The sequence below is a fragment of the Anopheles moucheti genome, chromosome 3 (assembly GCF_943734755.1).
Source record: "Anopheles moucheti chromosome 3, idAnoMoucSN_F20_07, whole genome shotgun sequence".
Taxonomy (NCBI): domain Eukaryota; kingdom Metazoa; phylum Arthropoda; class Insecta; order Diptera; family Culicidae; genus Anopheles; species Anopheles moucheti.
In genome coordinates, this window is record NC_069141.1 from 90205754 (window position 1) to 90227124 (window position 21371).

At 42.6% G+C, this 21371-nt stretch overlaps 4 protein-coding genes across 6 annotated transcripts; 3 read left to right on the plus strand and 1 right to left on the minus strand.

Moving 5' to 3' along the window:
• Positions 1-4297: 4297 nt before the first annotated feature.
• LOC128300628 (sulfhydryl oxidase 1) lies at positions 4298-8447 on the plus strand. The gene is made up of 2 exons (XM_053036754.1): positions 4298-5122; positions 6543-8447. The coding sequence occupies exons 1-2, from the start codon at positions 4600-4602 to the stop codon at positions 8099-8101; spliced, it is 2082 nt and encodes a 693-aa protein (XP_052892714.1). The 5' UTR covers positions 4298-4599; the 3' UTR covers positions 8102-8447.
• Positions 8448-8586: 139 nt separating this feature from the next.
• LOC128304308 (signal recognition particle 9 kDa protein) lies at positions 8587-9076 on the minus strand. Its single transcript, XM_053041480.1, has one exon. It carries the CDS (start codon positions 8910-8912, stop codon positions 8679-8681), a length of 234 nt encoding a protein of 77 aa, XP_052897440.1. The 5' UTR covers positions 8913-9076; the 3' UTR covers positions 8587-8678.
• A 345-nt stretch (positions 9077-9421) lies between these two features.
• Positions 9422-10674, plus strand: LOC128303631 (polyprenol reductase). Its single transcript, XM_053040640.1, has one exon. It carries the CDS (start codon positions 9562-9564, stop codon positions 10507-10509), a length of 948 nt encoding a protein of 315 aa, XP_052896600.1. The 5' UTR covers positions 9422-9561; the 3' UTR covers positions 10510-10674.
• Positions 10675-12040: 1366 nt separating this feature from the next.
• On the plus strand, positions 12041-21364 carry LOC128302202 (flotillin-1). Of its 3 annotated transcripts, XM_053038961.1 has the most exons (8): positions 12041-12308; positions 13730-13805; positions 13980-14334; positions 14915-14932; positions 17295-17765; positions 17831-17974; positions 18055-18219; positions 19605-21364. In XM_053038961.1, exons 1-8 carry the CDS (start codon positions 12257-12259, stop codon positions 19620-19622), a joined length of 1299 nt encoding a protein of 432 aa, XP_052894921.1. In that variant the 5' UTR covers positions 12041-12256; the 3' UTR covers positions 19623-21364. The 3 variants fall into 3 exon arrangements, with proteins under 3 accessions (XP_052894921.1, XP_052894923.1, XP_052894922.1); XM_053038963.1 differs by lacking the exon at positions 14915-14932 and having other exon boundaries at positions 13980-14349; XM_053038962.1 differs by lacking the exon at positions 14915-14932.
• Positions 21365-21371: the final 7 nt, after the last annotated feature.

The window sequence follows — 21371 nt, forward strand, 5'->3', positions numbered from 1 at the left end:
GCATTGGTCGGGTAGGATCCGGTATCTGATAATTCCGTTCATCCCACCACGATGGTGAGCACACGCGTACGATGAGAACGACCATTTCAATTGCTTCAATTATCACCACATATGTGTATACTGGAGTGCGGCCGTTCCAGAGCAGAGCATCGTTTGCAGCAAATGAGTAAATAAATAAAAGTTAAACCTCAAACCTTAACATCGTTGGTGGATTCGTTTCTGAATGGTGAAGCTACTGTTGGAGGGCTTTCGGTACGCGGCAAGTCTCTAGACGATCTTTAATCGCAACGTGACAAGAGCTGCCTGCCGAAAACTTTAAACCTTCCAACAGTAAACCAATTAGGTGCAACCATTTATCTTCACCATCACAAGAACGGTGATGTCATCGATCGCGATACGCATCGGTCACTTCAAGTTGACCCTTGAAACATGTGTCCAAAGTAAACTGCAACGACCGCAGCAGTGAACGTCACTCGTCGATTGGGAAATGGAATTGCATGGAATTGGCAGATGGACAATCTCGCACGGTTAGAATACTCGCGCTCCATAGCGTCACCGAGCGATCGCGCAACACCGTCAAGCGGTCGTCCGTCTTTTTTTCACCCCAGAGTTTGTGTGTGAAACACTTCATCTGAAAGCGTCACGTCATCACAAGTGTTTTCGGGCAAAGAGATGTTGCTCTCGAAACGACGAAGCTCATTATGCAAAAAAATCTTGCCGAGCGTGCGAGTTATTGTAGCCCGCATCGTTCGAACCAGTTTGGAGTCGTTTTACGTCGGCACAAAGTTCATGTAAAGTTCAAGCCATTTTGCTGATGACATCTCTGTCACCTTCGAGCAAGTCAGTGGCGGCTGTCCAACACCTTCTAGATGGGTGGATGAATGCTGTTCCCATTATTGAGTTAAGCATTTTTGGAGATTTACTGCCATGATCAGAAGTCCCGCATCGAAGTTATCCTTGCCACTTTCACTTCATTCGAGAAAACTTATATTAAACATCTTTGAGTCCATCTTTAAACTCGTCTTCAATGTTTTACGTACTCCAACTGATAGGACATGCAGCTCGCTTCCACCTACAGTGCCGCTTAAGTGAGGTCACGTTAAAGGAAGAAGCTATTATAAGGAAGCAACGAATTAAGACACTTACTGCATAGGTACTGCCGGCATCTTCAGGCCTACACACTTGAGATCTAAAGCCCTGTGAACAAGAGATGAAGTCATTCTGATCGGACTTGCTATGATCGTGCGTTATCATGGCATTCTCTGGAAAAATCCCGTGTTTGGAATATTTATTAGTTCTTCATCACGGCCACGATGGTTCGTGGTAACACTCCTAAACAGCGATCACTGTTATTTTGCTCAACAAGTGAACCATAAAATCACTGCTTTGGGTAAAAAATGTTGAAGCCTAACAACAAAACATGCTGCACAATCTTAAAATCTCATCCACGATCGAGGTCCCATGAGATAATGAGGCCTAATTTATGATGGCTTAATTTTCAGCTTGTTAACGACCAATTAGCACTGAAAGTGTGCTTTTTCTACGATCCGCAACCCCAAAATCGTTGCGGTATGATCAGCGATCTTTGCTGTTCGAAGTTAAATCACCGGAATACAAATCCTTCTCCAAAAATAACTCACGAACCGAGAAGTGATACGGCTAGCGGCCTCCAAACCCGCATTCCTTGGCAGTGCTGGAAGCAGGAAAGACCCTCTAACCAAAGTTTCTCGAAGCGCTGTTTCCTCTGAACGTTTGAGGTCATTTTTTCGAGGCGTGAATTTTGCCGGCATAAAGCGGGTTGAGGTGCGAAAGGACTGATGAAAGCTTAGGAGGAAAAGATGTAGGATTTCCGCAGGCGGTTTAAGACGAAGAAAAGAAGGGGTTGGTATCTACATAGCCGATAGAGAAGGTAGTGTTGCTGCACTGGGAGTCACACAAGGCAAGGCAAAAACACATTTCCAGTGTGCAAAAGATTTAAAAGAAAAAAACCCTCAAAACGCAGAACGGAATAAACGGAGCAAAAAACGACACCCTACCTTTGCCACACTTTCCGCCCTTCTCGCTACCCCTTTTTGACCACGTCGAAAGTTCCTATCCGATCGGCGGTGGATGCTGAGGAGCAAGTATAGAAAAAAGCTCAGGAATAAAAAGGTTTTTAATTTTTGCGACCGCAGCCATTCCGCAGCAGACTGGCGGCATTGGGGAAAGTGTGCGGTGAACATTCCGAAATCTTGTTCTGGCGAACTTTTCCTCGCCAGTTCGCTTCGCACGCTTGACGCTTGATGGTGATAAATAATCCGTAGGGAGAGCATGAAAGCAACAGTGAAAGAAAAAAAACACTCACACAAGAACACACGACAGAGTTTCTTCCCGGTGAAGCAGAAGTATGCATCAAAAAAACCGCAACGCCAAATTGTGGCAAAAATGTTAATGCCCGCACACGTTTCGTTCACGTTTCGTACTCGCTTTTACAGTTGCTTTTTTTTTGTTTTGCTTCGGCTCTGCCTATGGAGGATAACGAGATAGCGAGGGTCCTTCCAAATAAAGTTTCACACTTGCCTCCTTGTGGGCAAAAAATAATTTAATTAAATGAAACCCTTAGAATTTGACGCATTCGTCAAGCAAGAACTAGCACTCAACTCAAATCACTCCAGAGCGGAAGATCAGTCAATCAATCGATCAATTTAATCGAAGGTAATTGATGCTTGACCATACTGGCATGTGTCCTAAAAAGCTAGTCAGAAGCTTAAAGAATGTTACCGTTGATAGACGCCTTCTTCACTCATCCTACTTCTAATGAAAGCCTCTCCAATGCCGTGTGACTTACCGACCACTTAAAGCTAATAAATAACTTATTGGAGTCCTTTTATGTTTCGTACGTGGCGGAATCACTCATTTAACGATACCTGCTACCGATCGCGTCTGATATTGAATGAATCCGATCTGTAAGTCCACTAAATATCGCTCTTGTCACGCACTACACATCCCGAATGCACTGTTTATTATTTACACGATAATTGGATCCCGCTTGATGTCCGAGACGATTTAAGTTATGCAACGATGCAACGAGTGCAGTCTGCCTTAAATGCAGTTCTTTACCAAAAATGTAACTTCATCGTAATGATCACTAACCGATTTTTTAGCAGACGACCATGGGTGAGATCACGATCACTTTTATGCACGCCAGTAGCAAAGTGAGATCGAAAAACCCGGCAGGAGCTACGAAAATCACGTTCGCACGGTTCGGCGGTTGAGATTGGTTTTGTCTCGGCTATGCTGCGGCTGGCGATGCTCGAGCATCCTGTTATGCGTGAAATGCGTTCTCTGAGAGCAAGCAGGGTTCGTCGCGCGGCTTTTCAGGATCATTCTCATGAGCAAATAACTAAATTAGGAATGTATATTGGAGGTTTTATCATAACGTACTAGCATTAAGGAGTATTAACATACATTATTCAGTTAGAAAACGAAATAATTCGGTAAATGAGTTTTAATGTAATGCATCGTCTACGACTTTTCTTCTAACACCCCTGTTAAAAAACGGGAGAGTGGAAAACGGCAAGAGAACTGTGTGAGCTAAAGGTACACGTACACGGCCTACACTGTTGAATTTTTTAGCTCATATACAATATTCTTCAAAATAAATCATGTTCATATGCAACACAAATTTCTCATCCTATAAGCTTCACTAAGGGACTTTTTTTCTCACATTTTACAAATTTCGTACGCCTTAAACATTTTCAAGTTAGATCGCTCGATTGACTCCGCTCGATTAACTGCACTCAGTAACTGCACTTGTAACTTTGCGAACAAAAATTAATTTTCGAATTGCATAAAATACATTTATATGCATCTAGGCTGAATTTTAATGAACAACGTTTCCCAAAGGTTAAAATTTTCCTTCAACTCCAACTTTTTTATAATAAATAATATTTTTACAGATAAAGATGTTTTATAAGCATTTTACCGTTACCGAATGCTTCTAAATGTGAATTTTAAATTACTCGTAATTTACCGGAAAATTTAAGGGGTAATTGAGGGAAAATCAACAACCCCTAATTTACTCTTTCGAGCAGTGTTGACATGTTTTGCATTGAGTCTTCGAGGCGTGCTGATTTTCCATTTATTTACCAATTAATTAAACGGTGAATTAAGGGAAAATCTTTCACTGAGCATGCACCACGTGTAGAGTAAACATTTCGAAACGTTTTAAAACCATGTTAAAAGCAAGAATAGCATAAAACACTCTTTAATTTGATGCATTCTGCGTCGCCATCACACTGCCTCCACAACAAACGAGTGAATCCTGCCTGCCGAAGCAAACTGCTCGAATGGGCAAATTAAGAGCGCGCTGTCTGACTGGGACCTTATCGAGAGCCGTTCAGTTTGTGAAGTCAGCTGGTGTGGAACGCAGTGACTGGTAGTTGAGGGGTAAAAACTGTTCCACGGGCCGTACGGTCGTCCGCAACTAGTCCGAATCAGCTTTCCAACGAGCGCAATGGTACAGTGCCAGTGAGGAAGTAATCGTGTACTTGCGGCAGCATACGTTCCGGTTCCTGTCCTCATTCCGTAGTGTGAGCGCAAACCTAACGCAACCGTGTAATGGTGATGCGTATTTTGATTTCGGCCCGGTTCCATCTGCCACCCACCAGATCGTCCACTGCGTGGCTTCTACTACTGCTGGTGGTGGCCACCGTCGACCTCGGTACCGGGCCTTGGCTCGGTCAGGTGGACGGCGGTGCGGTCGGATTGCGGGAAAAACTGAGTGTCTACGAGCAGCGGCTGTACAAACGGCAGATCGAAGAAAGTGAAAACAGTGGCCTGTACGATGCGACCGATTCCGTCATTTCGCTGACTGCGGCCAACCTGAAACAGCAGGTGTTTAACCAGCCCCATGCCTCGCTGGTCGAGTTTTACAACTCCTACTGTGGTTTTTGCCGCCGGTTCGCACCGATCTGGAAGCAGCTGGCCACGGACATTCTCGGCTGGCAGAAGCTGGTTCGCGTGACGGCGCTGGACTGCTCCCGGGATGAAAACAATGCCGTCTGCCGGGAGTTCGAAGTAATGGCGTATCCGACGATTCGATTCTTTTCACCTTACTATGCGGATGGCGAACAGAATATAGGTGAGCGCAGAGTGTTGTACGAAATTCGCAGCACCACTATCATTATCAGCTTGTTATGTTGACCTCGGAGATCACCAGATTGGTTGTTTGTTTCCACTATTTTTAGGAGTTCCGGAAAACATAGTTTGTCGATTAGCAAAACTTAATCAAACGCGTTATAAATTTAATGTAGAAGCTTAGATTTTGGATGCGAGATTTGAAGCCAATTCATTTTTAATGCTTGCCACCTGTGTGCACCAGAGTTACGGTCCCGACGTATCGTAAAACCGTGAACAGTGTTTTCCTTTGTATCGAACTGCCATGTTGTTGATTCAGCATGAATTGTGTACACATCAACAGTTTTCTCTAGTCAAAGAGTTTGTTTTTTTGGTAAAAATTTACCTTCATTCAATAAACCTCACGGTCATTTGAAGGCGAAGGCACCTCGGCTTACTGATTGACTTTCGTTTTAGCTGTTAGTTGACAATCTTTAGAGTTGGATATGGTTTGTTGTAGTCAGTTATAATAATACTATTAGTACAAGACAATATTCAAATCTCTAAGTAAAAATTTGGTCATCATATTACCAAACATTCGAGGCATCCTATGTTACGTTGAAATAGATTAAAGTACCACGTATTTTACACAACGAAACATGAATTTCACCTAAGACACATAAAAAATGCTATCAGTTCCGAAGGTCCGTTTTCTCCTTCATGCTGCGTTCTTCCATTTGAAATGATGATGTGGTAATGCACCCACACACCTGTTAACGAATGACACCGAAGTCTGCCGTTGTGGCTTTCGTTATCAAAAACCATTACATACTTTTTCTTCCCTTTCCGATTTGACAAGGGAAAACAAACGTGCCATCGCCCGGGAGCAAGTATACATTTCATGCCTAGTTCCGTTTGCCGTTGCAAATCACAACCACGTTGTTTTTGTATGCTTCTTTCCCTGCTTTGGAATTGCAAAACTGCAACAAACTGCAATTCATATATTTGTTACACGCGTCGTATATTCTTTGTCGTCTGTAGCACAAAATCGCCATCGTGTGCATTCTTGTACGTTGGTTGATCAGCTTTACGCTCTCCAATAGATTCAATTACGAGCTCAGAATTTTCCCTAATAGGACAGAATAGCCTTACTGCCCTTTCTGACGCCCTCTGCAGCGCTTTATCTCCCCACCGGGAGGTGAATTTTTTTATGCACCTCTCTGCTGCCGTACGGTCGTTTAGGTGATCTTGAATTAAGCCTTTTGGAATCCCACACTTGAAGCGACTCAATTATCCGCAATTTCGCAAATGATGATAAATTGAATTCAGTGTGGGCGATAACATTGAAAGTAAGAAGATTGCTACGATAGCGGACCTTCTAATGCAAGTCCGGAGATATCTGTACTGAAAATATTTTAATTTTTTTTCTTTCACCCCACATAAAGGACAACCAGTGAAAGAGCACGATGGACAACGCATTATCGATCGGTTGGTCGAATACATGCTGCACGTCGAGAACAAACCGAACAACTGGCCCAACTTTACGGCCATCAATCGTACGGACGATAAAGCGACCCTGTTTGAAGTCACCTCCCTCGGTGCTAGTAGACCAAAGTACGTTTATCTGATTACCGAGAAGGACTCGATCGCGACGACCGGTTTGCAGGTGATCCTCGATTTCCACGATACACCAGACGTCGTTGTTTACCGGGTGCACGATCCAACCCTAACCACGAACGGTCTCTCGGTGGTGGATGGTTCCTCACTGAGTGTCATCAACCTACCGATTGACGAATTTTCCCGGGAGAAAGTTCGCGAAGCGATACGATCACACCTGCGCCAGCATAACATCATCGTGACGGACGTGTCGACAAAGTCGACAAAAAAAGCCGGAGAGGGTGCAGCTGGTACGACCGAACAGAACATATCGGCTCTGATGGAACAAAAGCAGGAAGCTGCAATACGAGCTAAGGTAAAGGAACTTGGTGCGGCCGTTGTTTATCAGGCAGATTTGGAAGAGGCGATACGGTTTGCGCTCTTCCATGAGATTGGACGGTTCCGAACGATCGAGGGTGAGCGGTTGGTGGCGTTGCAAAACTTCCTAAACGTGCTCGTGCGCTACTTTCCTTTCAACGATAATGGCCGACGGTTCCTTACGGAACTACGCCAGTACGTACTAAACAACGGCGAGGAACGACTCGATGGGGAAGCATTTGTGGCGCGTGTAAAATCGCTCGAAACCGAGCGAAAGCCGGTGTTTTCCTCCAATCATTGGATTGGTTGTTCCGGCTCGAAAGAAGGGTTGCGACGCTATCCGTGCGGTTTGTGGACACTGTTTCACTATCTAACGGTACAGGCCGCCGAGAGTGATCAGTCCAACAACCCACTGGAAGTGTTGGATGCGATGCATGGTTACATTAAGCACTATTTCGGGTGCTCTGAGTGCTCGCAGCACTTCCAGCAGATGGCCGATCGAAATCGTATCTGGCAGGTGGGTACGAAGGATGATGCCGTACTGTGGCTTTGGTCAAGTCACAATGAAGTGAATAAGCGTCTTGCGGGCGATGCGACCCAGGATCCGGAACATCCAAAAGTACAATTCCCAACCACTAGTGATTGTACGCAGTGTAGACGCAAGATCTTAACCAACCACCACAACCACCAGCAGTACACTATGGAAGACGGTAACGAGTGGAACCTGACGGAGGTGCTGCTCTACCTTAAGCACATGTACGCGTACGATCGACGCCATTTGTTCGGTCTGCATGATAGCAGCCTCGCACCGCAGGGTTCGGAAGGTCGATCAGAATGGAGTGGCGCTGCCGCATCTGGTGCCCAAACAAGCTACCACTCGTACGGTAATGTGCTCAGTGACATCGACATCCGCTTCAGTGCGCTGTTGTACGTAACCTGCATCGTGATGATTGTGATTGCCATCAAGATGGTTGTGAAACGAGGCTATCGGAAGAAGATGTACCCACACGATATCCTGGGTAAGGTGTAAAAATTAGCTAGAAAGGAAACCCAAGACATCAATCCCCTTTTCTGCACAACATTCCGAAGCTACTCATGCAAAATGCTCTGACTTGGAAGAGGGTGTTATGGTTAAACTATTCCACAGATCCTCGGACTTCGAGGACTAGTACTGATGATGATTTCACGAATTCTATTTTATCCTTGCCAAACGCCTGGAAAAGAAGGGTGTATAATGGACGCAGCTGAACCGCCTAAAAGCCATCTAGTTCAAAAGGAGCTAACAGACCCTTTACGCTCCACTTTTTATTCTGACGTGCTCGTCTCCCGTCACGGGTGAAGTTACAGTTATCATAGATAAATATATCCTCATAAAATGCAAACATTTTTTGATTCCATCCTGAAAGAAAACGAAACATGTTATTCCACGACGTTAGACGTAGTCATACCTACCTCTGGTTCCTTCCATGTTTCGGATAACTGAGGAGTCTCTCACATGTATTCAAAGTTTAACTTAACAATACGGTTGATTTTTTATTTAAACTCCCTCGCCTAGCATCTTTCACCTTTTGCTCATGTGTCGTATTCGGCCTCTATTAACTCCGTTCTTATTCCTTCGATGCCATCATATGTATCAGATTGCCGGAGAACTTTTCGATTCGTCGCAGTTCCGACAGGACCTCTGTTTTGTACTGTATGCACTTGGCATTGTCGGTAAGCTTCAACAAAACAGCACCTCGTTGATGCGTATACTTCATCGTAAACCGACACTGGCACGGATTCGCCATGTACATGTTTTCCGCCGCAATCTCAAAATCTTCCCACGACTTTACGAACACCATTTTTCTGTCGCGAATGCGTTACTACTATCCCTAGTGCTTTAGGATGAGGGAACGAGTATCCTTGTAAATACGATACAGTTCCGGCAGGACACGTTTTATCGCTCGGTAGTTCTGTTTTCTTGGCCAATTGTTCGTAAATTTCGTATTTCCAATGTATGTTGTGTCGTGTACTGTCAAATTTGACGCTACGCAAAACGTCATCACGTCGTGGCGGTCTTCCATTCAGCGTTCTGCTGACACAAATTCTGCTGACTATCTGTACATCTTGGGTGAATTTTAAAAGAATAAATTTCCAATAAAATGCACACTATTATCATGGGAAGAATCTTTGGAGGGTATGTTATGCAAAAAACGCATGCCTTTGCTCCATCCTTGATCATTATTTATTTTTAATAGCCTTAATTAATTTCCTTTATTCCCTCATCACCTTGGTCATGTTTAGCGTAAACAAACAATTTCCAGATCGTCTGCAGACAACGGGATTGGGATGAGCAAAAAGGTGCTAACGACTCATGTGGCGTGTCCTACTTCTTCACGATCAATCGCTTGCAACGGGGCGATGGCAGCTAGGTAATACGCCGTTGGAAAACTGCTGTGACTAGTCCACGTACAACAACCAACCGAAGGAAGAAAAACAATACACAGTACAATGGTCCCGTGGTTCGATATTCGGTCGATCAATCTGATCAACTTTCTGTTCGTCAACCTGATCGTCACCGTTGTGGTTCTGGGTGGATTATTGGCAACTATCGAGAAGCACCTACCAACAGCCATTCGACAGACGTTTCGCTACGGTAAACATGCACTCAAAGATACGCCGGATCGTTTGGTGTCTTTGCTGGAGGTTCCCAAGGCTTGGTTCAAGCACTTCTACGTTTTTGCTGCTGTCTGGGCGCTTGCTGGGTTTGCTGTGATGATGGGAACGTACATTTCTGGTAAACCAGCTCCTGAGTACGTGATATCATTCCTCGATACGATGGCTACAAATAGGCGCATGGTGCGTACGACACCGACTGAAACAATGATTGCCATGACGCTGATCACGCTACAATGCTTACGGCGGTTCTACGAAACCTGGTTCGTGCAGGTGTTTTCCAGCAAGTTGAAAATCAATCTCTCCGCGTACCTCGTCGGATACATTCATTACTTCGGTACGGTCGTGGCAATCCTGTCGCAGGCGGAAGGATTCACCCGCATGGGTCCTGTTTCGCTACCTACCAATGGATATCGGTTTGAGCCCAGCTTATCGCTAGGTTTAGCAATCGGAGTGTTTTACTATGCCTGGTTCCACCAGTACCGCTCGAACGTAATCCTAGCTAATTTGCGCAAAGATAAAGTTGGAAAGGTGATCAACCATAAGCACAGTCTTCCGACCGGAGACTTCTTCGAAGTCGTTTCCTCACCGCACATGTTCTTCGAAATCGTCATGTACGTCGTATTGTTCGCGGTGTTACATCGGAACAGCTCTATGGTTTACGTGCTGCTATGGGTGCTTTCGAATCAGCTAATGAACTCGTGGCTCACACACCAGTGGTACGTGGAAAACTTCCCCAACTATCCGAAGCAAAGGAAAGCTCTCGTACCCTACGTTCTGTAGGAGCGACTAAAAGGGATTAGTTCACTTTAACGGGTTCCAGGTGCTGGGAATTTCAGGACAAACACGGGTACGTTCAAAAATGTTTCAAATGGTGCTAAGCAAATAAGTAACATAGGACGTATTTCTTACCTTAAAAGGTTCTACAAGGTGATTAAAATGTTGATTTTCTATCATTCAATACATTGTTTGGCTTTTACTGTAATCATTTCCGTTAGTTTTGGGACCGTGAAAGAAAGTGTGGAAAACGTTTTCAATCACAAGCGTTTCCCACACAATCGTAGCTGAATAAAAAAGGGCATATAATTTTGCCCAACATTACACAGTCGACAAAACCAATCAGTAGGAAAAATTTCGTTAAATTACCATTGAATCTCCCCTGATTTACAGGGTAATTTAAGGGAAAAATAACAGTCCCTAACTTGCCCTTTCTAGCAGTTTTGACATGTTTCCGAAATTCTTTCGTCGTATTACCGTGGCGCTGCGTAGCGGTCTTTCGCCTGGGTCTTTGAGGCATATTTGTTTATAATTTATTTATATTTCTAGACTTTTTATTGCATACCGCGTGGTTAAATTTGCCCATCACTATTGCATTGCCATCTACCGGGAAGCGCGTGATTTGTGCTTGCTCGGCTGGTTCTAGGTGTCACCTCTTGAAAAACATGCTCTCCTGGTATCGGAAATCTGAAAACAGCTGGTTTTGTATGGAATTTCGTACCAGCCGACGGGAAGATTGAGCGAGATGAAGGATGCTTTCCGTTTCATCGATCTTCCTTACACTAGCGATCGCTCTCACGGGTTTGATAGTATGTAATGCAATAGTGATGGGCAAATATATTCCACGCTGCCGATGTCACCTCTTTAAAAACATGCTCTCCTAAAATATGCTCTGCATATCTAAAATCTATTTGATTCATTCATTATGTTTTTTATGTTATGGTAAAACTAACGATTCATTTTACATTTTAAATCCATTGAATTTGACTCGAAAATAAACACAGTAAGAAAAGAAGCAGAAGAGAAACGTCATGCTACATACAAAATGTATGGAATACCCGGGAATACTGGTTGCCAACTTAAGTGGTAAAGTTTAAAATAAATCAAAATAAAATACTTACTGCTTGTTGAAAATTAAAATATATACACCAAGCAAATTGGAAATAAAAAGTTAGGAGGCTACTGAAATTTTCAGGAGCAATGAATCAAAAGTAATTGCAGTTTAAAGTTAAAAAAACGGGTATCCGGTTGCCTACTTGAAGGTTAAGGGAAAATCTTTCACTGAGTATGCACCGCGGGTAGAGTCAACGTTATGAAACGTTTAGAAACTATTTTAAACGCATGAATAGCATAAAACACTGTTTTATTTGAGGCATTCTGGGACGTCATCACGCTGTCTCCGCAACACACGAGCGAATGCCACAGCCTGCTCGAAGCAAACTGCTCGAATGGGTAAATTTACAGCGCGCAGTCTGCAGTCCTTTCGCGAAAGACCGCTACGCGGCGCCACGATAATACGGCGAAAGAATTTCGGTCCGCATCAATTGATTTGTGTTGTGCTTGTCGACGCGCTTGAAAAAACGATCCAAATTAGTGCGGTTTGCAAACGAATCCTGTGCAAAAATCATTTTTCGAAAAGAAAGTTCTACGGCTCAGTAGTTTGTCAACGAGTAAGGCGTGCTGAGAACTTGTTTAAATTGAACCCAAAGTTTGTTGGTGGTACTTGGTGTGATAAGAGAGTTAAACAGCAGCAATGGTTTGGGGGTTTGTTACTTGCGGCCCGAACGAGGCCTTGGTAGTATCAGGTACGGACGCTTCATTCTGTATTTCATCGCAAACCCACCCATCCCCAATAACGAATCACATGTGGCGTCAGATAGACGGCCAACCCCATCCCATTAGATAGTGTGCTGAGGAGCGGCAGGAGTGGATGCTTGGTGTGTTGTTGGTGCATGCGTCTCAGCGGAGTGACATCATTCTAATGTAAACCGGCCCCCGTGCTATAGGGGTGGTAAATACCGCGGCACTTAAATTAATTTCGTATTACAGCGGTTTGGCTTGGGAAAAAAGTATCATCTAAATCTATTTACAATTAGCTGCTGCAGAAAAAAACCAAAACAACAATGGTTTATTCAAAGTTGTCTTCTTTACAGCACCGAAGGGCATATCTGTACCATTTTTAACACTTTTATGGCCTCCCAGCGGACTTCAAAAAACAGTTCACTAGCAAAGACATTTTTAATATTAACATTTGGCCGTAGGCTATTGCAGCGAGCGCAGATGAAACCAGTTGTACTGTACTTGAAAATCGATACGAAAAAAGGAACAGTAGGCCTACCTTCACATCGCTCTGTGTGCTCCGTTGCTGCCGTCGCGCTGTATTCCGTTGCCTTTTTTTCATTAGCACATATAGTTGAAGCATGAAATAAACATCACAGCAAAACACTTCATATAAAACAAAACAGACACACTCACACACATAAAGTGAGAGATGAAATATAAAAATACATTTCCCCCCAATATGTTGGCCGCGCGCACGCTTCCGTGGAGGAAAAGGTTTGCCCCTGGTAGAGTGGGAAATGTTGGAAAACCGCCGCTATATGAGTGTGGCTGTATGTTTTGTGCTGTCTATTATCTATTGGTGTCCTAAAAGTGTCACGAGGATATCGATTTTTGCCTCATCCTTTTCCATTTTCCTACGTCGTCGACGTCTTCGTTCAATGGTCTTAAACTCTTTTATATACCCACTTTTGCCCGGTGATATTCTTTGCATGGAATAATAATTTAGGACAATTCCTTTGCACGCTTGGACAAGCCGGTGCGTCAACGTTGTGGAACCTAGGCCAACAGTTTGTTTAGAAAGTTGCATGTTTAGCAGCGGTAGACGTGAACCATAAAGCTACAAAGATAAATGGAGCAAAAATTTGGCGCAGTAATTAAATATGGTAGATAGTTTTAAACAAATGGAAATTAGATTAACCCATTTGGGTCATATTGGTAGTAACATAAAACAAAGCATAAGCTAAAACAAACGTTAACTTAAAACCATAATTATTTATTTTTAGAATAACGAAGGTATCCTATGGGTAGCGGAGCATGTAGAAAAGGCGTTATGTACTAGTCTTTCAGTGTCCAGTCCCTCTTCCTGCTTTCAACGAACATAACTAGCTGTCGGTTATGGTTACTAGGTTAATTAATATTTTCCGGTCCATCTTTCCATCCGCAGGATGCTGCCACATGAAGCCTCTGTTGGTTCCCGGTGGGCGGGCGTTCGTTTGGCCATCGATTCAACGCGTGCAGAGGTAATTAAACATCACTTGCAAACGAAACCTTACTAAAGAAACATTTGAAAACATAGAGTGGCGCTATGGTGGCGCTGTACTGATAATAATAGTTAGTCAGTCTGATATCTTATCTGTAGTAACGTTTCGGCATGTAACACAATCGCTTATTAACAACTGGAATTTGTTTTGTAGAATCTCACTCAACACCATGACACTGCAGGTGGAAAGCCCGACCGTATACACTAGCCAGGGTGTACCGATCTCTGTAACCGGGATTGCGCAAGTGAAGATCCAAGGCCAGAACGAGGACATGCTGCTGACTGCGTGCGAGCAGTTTCTAGGCAAACCGGAAGCCGAAATTCAGCACATTGCGCTTGTGACACTCGAGGGACATCAACGTGCTATTATGGGTTCGATGACGGTCGAGGAGATCTACAAGGATCGCAAGAAATTCTCCAAGCAGGTGTTCGAAGTCGCTTCGTCTGATCTGGTAAACATGGGTATTACCGTAGTATCCTACACGCTCAAGGATATTCGCGACGAGGAGGTAAGCAAATCGAAAGCGTACGCGTTCTCTACGATACAGATCCGGCCTATGGGCCCCATTGGTCAACCGCAAACCAAAGAAGTTCGTCTCTCTATCACTCTACCGTCGCTGTTTCGTCCTAATGCGAGGGTTTAGCTATAACTCCAGTCATCTTTAAACGAAACGTGTCCCAACATTAAGTTCCTATTCGCAGAGCGGCGTTCTTATTTTCCATTTCTTCTCTATCTAGACACACACTCGTTAACGCTGACCTACGAACTGAGAGCTGTATCCTTAAATCTGTCCTATACTTTCTTTCATTTTCTCTATCCACGTTCTCACTACTTGCTCTCACACTTATTCACATTCTTCTACTTTTCTATCTACTTTACTCTACTACATATCAGCTCTGTATCTAGGATCTTATTATCACTCTCCGTAGTTTGTAGAAGCGTACAAATTTTAAAGCTCAATTAATATTCAATTCGAATAGGTTCTACTAATAGACCTGACTGTTCCACGCGGTGCGCCTGTTGTTTTGTTTTAATCCATATTAATTGATTATATGTTTTTTTGTTTCATTTCTCGTGTACGTTTCAAGTTTGATGCGAACAATAGGGTAAGAAATTCACTACTTTGGTCGTATTTCAAAATTTATTGTAGGGTGTAAAGGTGTAATAGCATCGTTGGGTATAACCTGTACGAATACTGAAAGTTGTTGTCGGATGCAATACTAACTACATTACTTAAACTGTAATATTACCTTCCTTTACTAATTGTACTGTCATCGTCAGAAATGCTATTGGACGTATAAAGTTAACCATTTGGATATTGGATTAATATTAAAAAACCTTTAAAGATGTAATGTGCGCATCGCGTGATGAACTAACAGACTATTAAAGTTTTCCCGCTATTTTGAGCTTTTTGCTCTTCTTTGTGTTAACAATCCCCAAGTTAGATTGCATTTGTTAAGCTAAAAAAGGGTTAAATTGATAAGTTTATGCTTTGCGCTTACATATCTTCAATTTCTCAATGTTTTTAGTTCTCTTATCATAACTTACATTCACTACTTTATCACCATCTTGCGCATTTAATCTGTGAGTAACACCATTCCCTATATCCTCGTTCTGGAAGAGATAAGAAAAGATCAATAGAACCCGGCAAAAGACGTGCACATATCGTCCTTACAGTACGAATCCTTCTAGTTCTAGCTCTTGTTCTGCTCGCTGCGCTAGCGCTTCCACCGCTAGCCGTGTTTGGACTCTTGTCGTATCCTCCTTTTCATTGGTTCTCTCTTTTTCTTTTCTTCTTTTGTCTTTTTTCGTGTACCTCTTTAACCCGCTAACGAATAAAATAACAATGTGTTTTGATAATGTAAGGGTGCTAAGGTATGTGTTAATTCAACTCTCGACTGCATTTGTTTTTCCAGGGCAAGAAATCATATATTCTTTCCACCTGTATTAATGAGTTACATTCGGCATTCAGACATTCACCATGTTTTTTTTTAATTTCCTTTTATTGCTCACATATCGGTCATACACTAGCTGCTAGTAGCTATCTAACACAAAGCGTACACTCTCGAACACATCAACCACCCCCATCGCGGTACCGAGAGGAAACCCCAAAAACCGCCTCTACGGTATCGCCTGTGTGAAAAATGCACACTATAGTTTTACAACCACCCGTGTTTAAATGTGTTTAGCCCTCATCTGTACCATATTACTTTTGTACACACACACACCGTTGTATGTTGAGGAAGAACCGTTGCGCATTGTAGACCTTTAACAGCTGAACAAGAACTACTTCATTCAATGCTCGGTTTTTTTAAAAAATCCTCCTCCGTGCCAGTAGCAGTTGGGCAATTGTGTTGCTAATGATTTCTTTTCCGTTTCTTTTTCTGTGCTCCTTTTTTATTGTTGTACATATGAGTTAGTTTACCAATTGAAACGAAGTACCCTCACATTGCTCCCAATCAATCTCCTGCGACAGGTGCAAGGGAACCTTCCTTGCAAAAATGCATAAAAACACTCAATATTTGAATGCTATACAGAGCTGAGCGCAGAATTAAGTGTGGACATAAAAGTTTCTATTTTCGACATGTGCCTGCCGCTTTCTATAAAACCCAGAGTTGCGTAAGAATTATATGTGCAGATATATTTTATGCTTTTGCTTTGTGCTTTCTCGGAAATGGTTTCGGTCGTATATTAAGATATACTAATTTTTATTTTTAGGATATTAATGTATTACTGCCCAAGATGTCTTGAGGATGTAACGTCTGAAAGTACACAATCACTATTAAGACTTTAGCTTATCTCGTATGAAAACGTTATACATACAAATTAAACCAAGCGAGTTACTTAATGTATAATCGGTCGTGGTTCTGATCAATACCACTTATCGTGTATCTCGAGATAAACAGTATCTTCCATACTTCCCGGCGTGTACATACAAGACAAAATCAATCGGCGAGTCATACATGTATGGCTTATTAATAAATATACGCATGGCGTTGGTTCCCGCAAACGATTATGGCCGTTGATTCGATTGTTCCGTCTAAATGCTTTCGTGTTTGATAGTCCATTTCCCCGAGCTTACTATCTACGTACTACTAATATTCTACTACTCGAATCGCTTACGCGCATACTTCATAGTCGTTTCGAATAGAAACACGGTTTTCCTAGCCTCGGGTTTTCTGCTGTGTTTTTAGTGTTAAGGGCGAACACTGGTACAGTGTGATTTAATCTGTATGTATGTGTTTGTGTGTGTGTGTGCGTGTGTACATTTGGTTTTGTATCACTGTTTTGTTTTGTGATTTTTGTTTCCGTTTAGAAGAATATTCTAGTGCGCAATATATTTCTTTTAGCCTTTTCCTCACATTGCCATCACCATGGCGCTTATAACGCTTTGAAGAAATGACATTAAGCCGGTTGTGTTTTTTCATTCTTTTCCCGTCTCCTTTACAACAACTTCTGCCGCAATAGGGATATCTGAAAAGCCTCGGTATGGCCCGTACGGCGGAAGTGAAGCGTGACGCGCGTATCGGCGAAGCGGAGGCACGTTGCGATGCGACAATCAAGGAAGCGATCGCTGAGGAACAACGAATGGCGGCCCGCTTCCTGAACGATACCGAGATCGCGAAGGCTCAGCGTGATTTCGAGCTGAAGAAGGCGGTGTACGATGTGGAGGTGCAGACGAAAAAGGCCGAAGCGGAGATGGCGTACGAGCTGCAGGCAGCTAAGACGAAGCAGCGCATCAAGGAGGAACAGATGCAGATTAAGGTGGTCGAACGTACGCAGGAGATCGCCGTACAGGAGCAGGAAATGCAGCGTCGCGAGCGTGAACTGGAAGCCACCATTCGTCGGCCGGCCGAAGCAGAGAAGTACAAGCTGGAAAAGTTGGCTGAGGCTAACAAAACGCGCGTCATTCTTGAAGCCGAAGCCGAAGCAGAAGCGGTCAGTAGTGTGCTGTGACTTTTCCTTTCTATCAGCTTGAACTCACAATGCTTTTATAATTGTAGATAAAGGTACGTGGCGAAGCCGAAGCTTTCGCTATTGCGGCCAAATCGAAGGCCGAAGCAGAACAGATGGCTAAAAAGGCAGAGGCCTGGAGAGAGTACCGCGAGGCAGCAATGGTGGACATGCTGCTCGAAACACTGCCTAAGGTAAGGGAGGCAATCAGCTGCTTGTAAAACCGGTGTCCTTTAGTACGGTGCGAACACTAAATGCAATTCGCTTTTTTCAGGTTGCTGCCGAAGTTGCGGCACCACTGTCACAGGCAAAGAAGATCACTATGGTGTCTAGTGGCAACGGTGAGGTCGGTGCTGTGAAGCTGACCGGTGAAGTGTTACAAATCGTGAACAAGATCCCGGATCTGGTCAAGTCGATTACCGGGGTTGATATTTCGCGGGTAAATCAAAACCATAAGTACATCTAAAACATGCAAAAACGGCACACAAAAGCTCACACCTTTAACCTATACATCTCTACATCTCACATCGAACACATCTAAAACAATTCACTCACCTATCATCACCATTACCAACATCGCACTAGCATACTAGTGGCGCTACAGTAAGCTCATTGGAACAATTGGAACCACCACCACACCCTTTCCTTACACACGATACTAAACTCCAAATGCTCTTTCATTGGATGATTAGCTAGTTAGAAATTATGTCGAACAAAAATGAAACACGCAGCTTCGAAAAGATAGTCAAAGTCGTAGCTACACCCGAAATAGCTGCTAGAGCAGTAGTATGCAGAATAGTAGAATGATGCTCTTTACGGTACCAACTGCAGCATAACATTTGCGCTGATTTAACTGACTGCTTGTAGAACGAATAAGGTTTAAAATCCATTCTAGTCGGAGTCGCCATACGGTCCTAACCAAAACAATGACCTAAATCCTAGGTTTGCTGGTAGTTTCCCCATTTTTTCATTCTCCATTTTGATTCCTCTTGCCATTGTTTCTTATTTATTATTGTTGTTGTTGCAGGCCGTATTTGATCTCCCATCTACGGAAGTGATGATGGAATTACACCCAGAAGTGATAGTTTAAGCTTTTGTTACTTTCCAAATAGTAGATTATGTGTTAATTTATGCTAGGATAATTGGTTTCAGTTAGTTTATGTTCTTCCCATTGGTCTCGCATAAATTCGATCAACAAATGTTCGAACTCAAAAACCTAACACAAAAACCCAATACAGCAATCCGACACCTATTCTACCTACGAATTCCACCAACACCGATATGATAACACAGTACAAACCAAACAAAACGAACGGAACACATTTTAAATATTGCTTGTGGTCCTCTAAACTCTGTCGTATCATCTGTACGAGGAAATGTTTGAAACGCGTGAGTCCCTCTGAAAAGTAGATCTTTGTAGTGTTTCGTTAATGGCATTTGCTTGTCAATCTTTTCCAGTGTAAATTAGTTGCAGTTTATTACCATTAGAAGTTAATTATATCTTTGTGTTGATATAGTACGTTCAACGTGATTTTGTTTACAAGTTGTTAAAGCAACTAGTGGTTTGTTGCTTTGCAAGAGTTAATTTCTTCTGCTCCAAATGTGAAAGGGCTCATTTAATCTCATCCTTTTCGCATATCCTACATTAACATACTGACACGCCCTCACTCTCACACATAATCCTTTTCGCCATACACACATAAAATCGCAATGCGCTCGTGCTATGTTAAAACCGCTTTTTATACAACTCTTTTATGTTATCATTACTGTTTTTTGTGCTTATGTTGTAAACTCCCCTAATGACGACCCCTCTTATTTTTCTAGTCCGTACACGCTGGTTAAGTGAGTGGTGAAAGGTTACGATTAAAGAAGAACAAGAATGCGCTAGCATCACTGTTCCACTTTCACACTGTTTTGAATAACGTTGAGAAGGACACGTGCGTGAAAGCGAAGGAAGAGAGAACACCCGGCGATGCGAACGTCTGCGACGAACCCCAAGAACGATTAAGCAGCCATTAAGAGAAGGGAGTTCGGGAACGATGTTAATGTTTGTATTCTCTGTATTTAATCGTTTTCTCATATTTAAACAAAAAAATCGATGTTCTGCTGTGTGGGGTACACGACACGTTATACAATATACTCAAATCCAGATGTATGGCATTACATTTAGTTTATGTTTTCAATACGCTTGAAAATCCCACTTTAACAAACGAACAAACCAATTGATACAGTGTGATTGCAAAACAGTACTTCCGTTTTGGTTAGCTCCAGTGGCGTGCGCGCAAAGCCGTATGTTATATGTTATACCGTTTTACAAGTTTAAGTTGTTTGTATTACTATAATTTTCCAAGGTAAAGGGTAATGTAAGCATTGTTACATTTTTTTCTACAGGGCAAAGCGCGATTGCGACTCGTTCGATGATATATTCACACAATCCTCCAACAAATGCCAACAACCAGAGTGTAGATTTAATGTTTAGATTCCACGCGAAGAAACAGGTGCAGATTTACCGGTACCCAGTAGTGCGGGCGCACGTGGTCGAGTACATTGTTTACCCACTTTTCAGTATCACTTTATCTAGTCACTGCCGCCACAAACTAAATATTTTGCACAACAACAGTCACAACGTTTCGAACCGACCGTAGCAGTTGGTACTTTGTCATGCCATATTTTTTCATCATAAAAAAACTTGTCTAATGGAAGATTCGGGAACCATTGAGAATATTTCAATGTCCTGGTCAGGAGAAGCCTTACAACCATTGCACGTTAGCTTGATGATCATAATGAATAGTTTTTTAAAGCAAAATTCGAAAACACCACCAGTAGCTATACCCCAGAGCGAATGAAATTGAAATATTTAGAACTCGAAACAAGAAAATCTCTCAGCCGCTATTAACGTTCTCGCATTGAATTAAAGAGCGCAAAACATTAAACAGAAACAAATAAAAAAATGCTGAACCATTGTCCATCCATTGACTTGGCCTAGATGTGAAAATCGGTAAAATCTATATTCTAGCAAAAGATAGGCTTATTTGCAATTGTGCAATAAATGCATTTTGTACGTAAAACTACACAGATTCGTAAACACACATTTCTCTATCGAGCATTTTTTTTTTGTTTATATACAAGTGCATAAAGAGATCGCTAAACAACGTATAGTTTATCTCCGATGTTCAGAAAGTACCTTAAGCATTTTCTTCCCGAAAGAAAACGTTAAATTCATTCAACTTTGTACGACTAACAACATTAACAGATGATTATATGAGCGTCTCCTGTGTGTATGTACGCGAAGGAAGGTGCATAACGTGTAGCAATTGTAGCGAAAAGTTAAGGAAATTACCAAAAGAAAACCCGAAACAACTCCGATACTTAGAAAAAAACGATACAAGAAAGAAGAAAATATATTGATCGGCTAAATGTCGCGATCGCTCCAAGATGCGAAAACACATAAGAAACATAACATATATATTTTGTAATGTAATTTGCTTTTTGCGTGTCACGAACGTTCGAGTGTAAAACAACTGCAAGCATAACGTACAGTGGGAGAACTAAAATCGTAATACTGTGGAAATAAACAAATGATGAAAAACA